The 6,929-nt window shown below is 42.1% G+C and overlaps 1 protein-coding gene across 1 annotated transcript; it reads right to left on the bottom strand.

The window, feature by feature from the left end:
- Window positions 1-1,396: 1,396 nt before the first annotated feature.
- Window positions 1,397-2,081, bottom strand: LOC112343214 (pentatricopeptide repeat-containing protein At4g02750-like). The gene is made up of 2 exons (XM_024666332.1): window positions 1,764-2,081; window positions 1,397-1,558 (listed from the first exon to the last, which is right to left on the bottom strand). The coding sequence occupies exons 1-2, from the start codon at window positions 2,079-2,081 to the stop codon at window positions 1,397-1,399; spliced, it is 480 nt and encodes a 159-aa protein (XP_024522100.1).
- Window positions 2,082-6,929: the final 4,848 nt, after the last annotated feature.

Below are 6,929 nucleotides of genomic sequence, written 5' to 3'. Positions count from 1 at the left end.
GGAGTTTTGGGCTATTAGCATTTATGGGCTGAATTGGACATTGTGGTTTCCTCTATGTCTTGTCTTTCATTATTTGTTTGATTCGCAATAGGGAACCATACAGTCCAGTATTAGGGTAATATTTAGTGGTGAGAATTCTACATTCTGGCTTGAAGCCTAGCAGACACATATTTGTTTTGTCCTTGTGTTATTTGTCACATAAAAACTTCCTACTCTGAATTGGACAAACAAGTTAAAGTTGAATTTATTACTAAGATTTGAGTTTATAAATTCTAATTCCTTTTAACAACTTTTAAGGCCTTTAAAACTTTTAAGCTCAGATTAGAGAGTTTAGATAGTTTTTTATCAGAACCCCTTCTATTTGACTGCTTCTTCTGTGGAAGATTATGTAGATCAAATTCCTCACTCTCTGAGTGACAAGTGGAAGTCCTCTCAAAAACAATCAACTTGCATTGAGGTGCTAGCGTTAACTTCCCTTCGTTCTTCACATCAAAGTATCTGATGGTCAACTCTCGCGTTCTAGGGTTGGGCTCGTCCTGGTCGTAGTCTCCCATTGGAAACCACCATTGGCAGGGATACTCTATGTTGCCCCACAACCGGAATTTGTAATACCGGAGATTGGATCGAACAATTGCTTTCGTGACAAGAGTGTCCTTGGAAAGCTGGCCAACTTTAAAAGGATTTTGATAGTCCACCTTTTGAGGATTAATGTATTTCAACTCTAACTCCTCCACAGGCTTCTGGGCATTGTCCTTGCTATAAAAACTCACAATCGTAGATACCTCAAATCCAGAGAGAGGTTTGACAAGGATGAATCTCAGCTTGGTGAGCTTGAATCTTGCTTCTCGACCTGTTTTACCCAAAAACATCCACTCTCCGTCTTGATCCTCTTTCCCAAATACTTCACACTCTAGATTGTTTGTGTTGGAAGAGAATAAAATCTTCTCCACTTTCATTACCCTTGGGAGTTCTACAACTAATTCTTTGCTATGACCCATAAGAATCCTATCAAACCCTAATTCTTGGAACTCTTATATAGAAGCTTCAGCACTGTGAAAACGGGAGCTTCCTTTTGAGAGGTTTCTTTCTTCGCTGGGCTGCTCCGGGGTCGTGATGATACGATGCTATGCAGCTGTTGGGAACTTGGATCAAACCCAGGAACTGTTTGATCGAAGTGGCATGGACTGTGGTGGTACCCAGAAAGGGGACTTTGATCGCAAAATAGAGTTGTTTGACAGGAGAGAAATCCGGTTTTTTGGGGTGTTCTGATATCAGCCTATGAAGCGCACGACCGGCAAGTGGTGGTTGTCTTCAAAAGCCATGATCATCACAATCCAGCAAATAGTGTTGCGGAGGCTCACTTGGGTTTGGTTGAAGACTGACAGTATCCACCAGGCTACGGCATTTCCCATACATATTCACCAGCAAGACCTGGATGCATTGGTCCTTGATCGATGATCTTGGCGTGGAACGCTTGTCCAGTTTCAAGCTTGCCGGCGTCAGCACAGGCACCCAGTGCTGCGATGAAAGTTATCTCGTTTGGTTTGATCCTTTCGAGCTGCATGGTTTTCAGCAGCTCTAGAGCTAGGAGATTAAACAGCTAGAGCATTGAGTTCTAAGTCACGATGTTTTGTTTCTTTGCGGCCGTGGAATCAAACACTTGCTTTGCATGAAATGCCTGCCCTTTTTTAGCATATGCAATTGATCATATCGTTCCAAGGCATTTCATACTTGTCAAGGATTACATCAAAGATCTTGCTTGCCTTCTCAACAAGACCATTGTGAGCAAACGCTTGCAGCATTGTAGTTTGAGCGATTACGTCCTTCTCAGGCATGAGAGCAAACATCCTCTCCGCATTTGCAATTTCCCCTGCTTTGGCATACGCAGTGATCATCACAGTGTAGACGTAAGCGTTTGATTTCTCCATCGCATCAAACAAACGCTTCACTTCTTCAAGCCGGTTGTGCACTGCGTAAGCCGCTATCAGAGCACCCCAAGAAACCGGATTTCTCTCAGGCATCTTATCAAACAACTCTTTCGCACTATCCAGATCCCCTTTATGGTGAAATGCGGTAACCATCACAGTCCATGCCACTACATTCTTCTCGGCATTCGATCAAACACTTCCTGGGCTTGATCCAAGTTCCCATCAGCTGCGTAGTGTCGTAACATCTCTCTTGGGCATTGCTTCGAACCATGCTGGAACGTCGTCCCAAGGTTCCATTCTGGGCAATCGCCAAGAGCAGAAGACATTGGGTCGGCAGATGTGATTGAAGGCCAATCTAGACCATGTCCCCACATGAGATTCGCAAGGAAAACATTGACCTATTGTGGCTGCTAATAATCTTGTGAATTTCTTTCACCCAGTGGGATTGCCCAGCAGATCGTAGGAAGAAAGAAACCTCTCGAAAGGAGCTAAGGCTGGTCTAAAATTGAGTTAAAGTTTACAAGTTTAGGTTAATTTAATGCAAGTTAATGTACTTAATTATAAGTTTTATAAAGGAAATTTTAATCGAGGTTTTGACAAACTTTAAAATATTGAAATATAAAAGTAATTAAGAGTAGGTTTGCTTAATAGTAGTGTTATTCTTATTTATTGAACTTATAATTATAATTTATAAACACAAGATTAATATCATAGAATAAAAAAGAATATATTAAAAAGTGTTTAGGAAAATTTATAAATTATAAACATGTTTATAAATTATAATAAATAAACAACCCTTAAATGGTATAATATTCTAGAATATCCAAATATATTCTAGGCATATCAAGTTTAAACCAAAAACAAAATTCATTATCTTTTCTAAAATTATATTATTTTACTATAACTACTTTTACAAATGCTACTAAATTGACAAAGATAATGAGGAGGAAAATGATGCTGACAAGAAAGAAGCGCAGAAAAAAATATTTGCCTCATGATCTTGTCAATGCTCTTGCCTGGCTTGGCATTGTTAAAGGATGATCCTGGAATTGATGGAATACCTCATACATTACAAGTGATGTTGGTTAACATACAGATGTATTTTAGCATACATTACAAGTGAAGTTACAAAAATACCACAAAAAGCTAAAAGCTGGTTATACTCTATCTTTTTCTTATGCTTTTCAATTTTTCTTACATCGACCAGTCTGTGTGGGCCAGCATTTCAATTGTAAAGGTGGAGAGCAGTGGGATTGAAGAGGCTGCTCGTGATCGCAAGGATGCCGTCTCCTGGGGGCCCGGTCAGTGGATTCGCGCCAGAATCCCTCGTGATCTTTGTGCGCATGGATCTGGAGGGAGTCTTGGTCGAGGAGGTTTCCTTCACTCTGGCGATCGATGCCTGTGCGGCGATCCCCAGCCTGGAGCGCGGACGAGTCTTGGTTGCTGTGGGGTCGAAGAAGATCGCAATTCCCTAGACACGAGAGCCGTGCTTGATTCCATGCCGGAGCGCGACGTGATCTCCTGGACTGCGATGCTCACTGCCCACGTTGAATCGGAGGAAGCAGCGCTAGAGATCTTCCAGGCGATGAAGCTAAACCAAATCACTTTTCTCAACCTTCTGGCAACATGTAGCCACGCAGGAACGGCACCAGAATTTCCAGGGCATAATTTAAGCCTCTCCAGATCACTATATCTGTACGATCTCCTCGCACGGTGTCGGAGACTGCAAGAAGCCGAGCATCTCATCGATGAAATGTCTTCCCTGAAAACTTTTCCTGCTGCAAATCCTGTGCGACTTATCCAGGCTGTGGCAAGGGATGCTCCTGAACTCTCTCAGCTTCCCCACGATTACAAGCCCTAGCCCTAACTATGGCCGACAGAGGCAAAAGGCAGCGGGAGGATCAGGAGGATTCGGAAGAAGCCCGAAAGAGGATTCGAGAAGAGAGCGACGAGGCATACGAGCTGCTGCTATCTGCCCAAGAGCGGATGCGATCGGTGGAGATGAGATATCCTCAAAGCCCGGAGAACCTGTTCGATATTTTTGAAGGTTTCAATTCTGACAGGAAGCTGATGTATTTGGTTCTGCTGCTTGAGAGTTGGGACAAGTTGTCGCCAGAGCAGCAAGAGAAACACAAAGGCATCGGCCCACAGTATGTACTTGAAATGGCGCTGCAACAAGCAGACAAGCGGGCGCGGGAATCAAAAGTGAGAATGGTGTTGGAGAAGTACCCAGCGCTTCTTTTCAAATCTTGGGAGTGTATCCACGAGAAGCTGAACGGCGAGGAATGGCTTGATGAAATCTATAGAGCTTGCTGGTACAAGCTGACACCGGAGGAGCAGTAGCAGTACAAGGACAAGTCCACAACATGGCATAGAGTTAACGATGGCAAGTAAGTGCGTCAGTTTCCATGAATGTTTATGTTTGCTGCTGCTACAGGTCGAGCACTTGACATGGAATATCAGGGCAGTGGAGTAGACTCGTTTTACGATGCCCTGAACAAGCTCAAGAAGGAGACTGATTTTTCACGTATCGTTGGTCTCTTCCAGTCCAGCAGCTGGGGTAAGTCGAGGGTGGTTTGAGAGTTACATTGGAAACAGGTTTGGGTCATTTACTTGTCGCTGGGTTCTGGCTCCTGTTATCCTCAGCCCTCATATTTTAGAAATGCTTTCCTCGGCCGTGCAAGGCAGGCACTGGGAAATGGAGATTACGCAGGCCATCTCGCATGCATGACCTACTGTCTGGCTTATTGGATCGCATGCATTGAGGAGCTGGGTGGAGGACTAGGGAAAGAGGAGCCGTGGACGCTGCAAGTGTTTTCAAACATGATGACGGTAGACGGTGGAAAGGGATTTTGACCGGGAGTGGAGAAGCGGATAAAAAAACTTGAATGGAAACTTAAGTTTCTCAAGAAGATACACGCTAGTACTCAGTTGAACTATGGACGACATGGGAGACTAAAGCCACTGAAGTCTTCCAGAGTTTTATTCTTGAGGTCCCTAGCTTTGGGAATTGGTATGGAGATGACAGGCCAACCGTTGAAGCTGCTGTTTGTCTTCGATGAAGCCTGGTTGCTGTTACCTTCCATAGATGGACGCCACTTCGAAGATCTACACGAGCGTTAGGTGGAACATGTTTAACTCTGTTCATAGACACTACATCCAGGGTCACCAATTTCTTAGAACCTGAGTGGTGCGATCCTTCTTTGCAGAGTCGGAATCTGGTCCTTGGGTTTTTTCTTCCGTCTCCTTTAATTGCCTTCTTTAAGGGAGATATCGGGGAAAACAGCACACTCTGCTGGCTACATCTACACAGGGGAATTGTTTTGAGGAGGTGGTTAGTAATGAGTGGATGCTCAAGTATGGCCGACTGCTTTGGTGGTCTCTCTACTTGAGCAACCTTGCTCAGGATCCTGCTATTTATGCATTTGAATCCTGCCAGGATCCTCACTGATTGCTTGAGCGTGCTACAGATGCATGTAAGGCAGAGGCGTTTTGAACGGTATTTGGGATTGTGCAGTATAAGCTTACCTTGGTTATATCACCTAGTACAGTGAGCATGTGTGCAGTACCATGTTGGCAATCAGATATGGGATTTCTATAGACTTTTGATCCAAACTCATGAAAGATCTAATTATGGGTCATATGCTAATTACATTAAATTGCCAATCTACGTTATTTACTACATAGGTTCTTTCTGAAGCTGCATTAGTGTGTATCTAACAGTTAAGGAGACACCAGATGGCTACAGACTTCTATTTAAGCCTCTCCAAACATTATTGTCCAGGGGCATTGTAGACAAAGGTGAATAGGGGGAGCTACTTTTAAGGATCATACTCTTGGGGATAGAGGCGTTGGATTGGTTTCAATCCAAACTATATAAACTAGGGGTTTTGGGATAATTAAAATGCATGTTTTTGTGAGAGTAACTTCCTCCTCCTTTGATTTTGGAGGAGCAATTAGTGTAGTTATTCAATGCAATTTTAAACTCTTGAATTTGAATTTCTTGGGAAGTCATTCAGTCTAATATTATTTAAACCCAAAAACACTTAATCCTAAATATCATAAAACTCTTAACCAATTTAAAATGGGGTACATTTTTGTTATGGATCTTTTCCCTTTATATTTAAACTTTTATGAATCATTTTTTGAGTTGTTCTTTTTAGTCATTTATAATCCACCATACTTCTCTACAAGTTCACACCTTCGTGAACGAAAGTTGAGAGTTATAACTCTCCCGAGAGCCTTGACACCTTACCTTTCAAGTTGAGCCCAAAATCTCAATATATGGTGTGATTCCCCTAATCAACTAATAAAGTCGGACTTGAAACCTCTTTGATATACTGACATTCTCTATCATTCTTTTAGTTGTTTATAACTATGTGGTTGCAATTGAACAATCAGGCTTAGTTGATGGCAGCATTTATAGTGTATGTTACAGCACTTCTTGCTCTTACTGTCAATCCTCACATATGGCTGAAGTTATTCTATGGGAACCCTAGAGATGATGTGTACCATTAGTTTAATCACTTTATTATGATTGCTACCTATTATTCTTGAGATGATGTTTAGCATTTACAAAGGACAACATTGCCATAGTACAATAATTTGAGCGCAACCACTCATGTGGATTAGAGCATTCTTTTGGATATCTTCAAGTATGTATTTGGACATATTGATGATTATGGTGATGCTTTTTAGGCCACTTGAGTCAATAATGCAATTTGGCATTTATTTTTAAAGCCTCTTGCTTCATGCAGAGCCAAATATGTTGGAGCGGATCAAGTTGAAATATTAAGGCCAACACTTCATCAAGATCTTATGGGATTTGTATATGCATTTGCTCCAATCATCCTTTACAATGTTTTTTGACTGACACAATATTATGAGACATTGCCTCTTCCACTTCTTGTTGTATGTCTTTCAACTCCCCTTCATGTGGGAGATGGTCTTATTCTAATGGAGATTGATGTTGTTGCTCTTGTCCAAAGACAAAGACGAAGA

Source organism: Selaginella moellendorffii, unplaced genomic scaffold, assembly GCF_000143415.4.
Source record: "Selaginella moellendorffii unplaced genomic scaffold, v1.0 SELMOscaffold_139, whole genome shotgun sequence".
Classification (NCBI taxonomy): Eukaryota; Viridiplantae; Streptophyta; class Lycopodiopsida; order Selaginellales; family Selaginellaceae; genus Selaginella; species Selaginella moellendorffii.
Note: the sequence above shows the minus strand (reverse complement) of the source record. Positions and strands in the feature narration are given on the sequence as shown.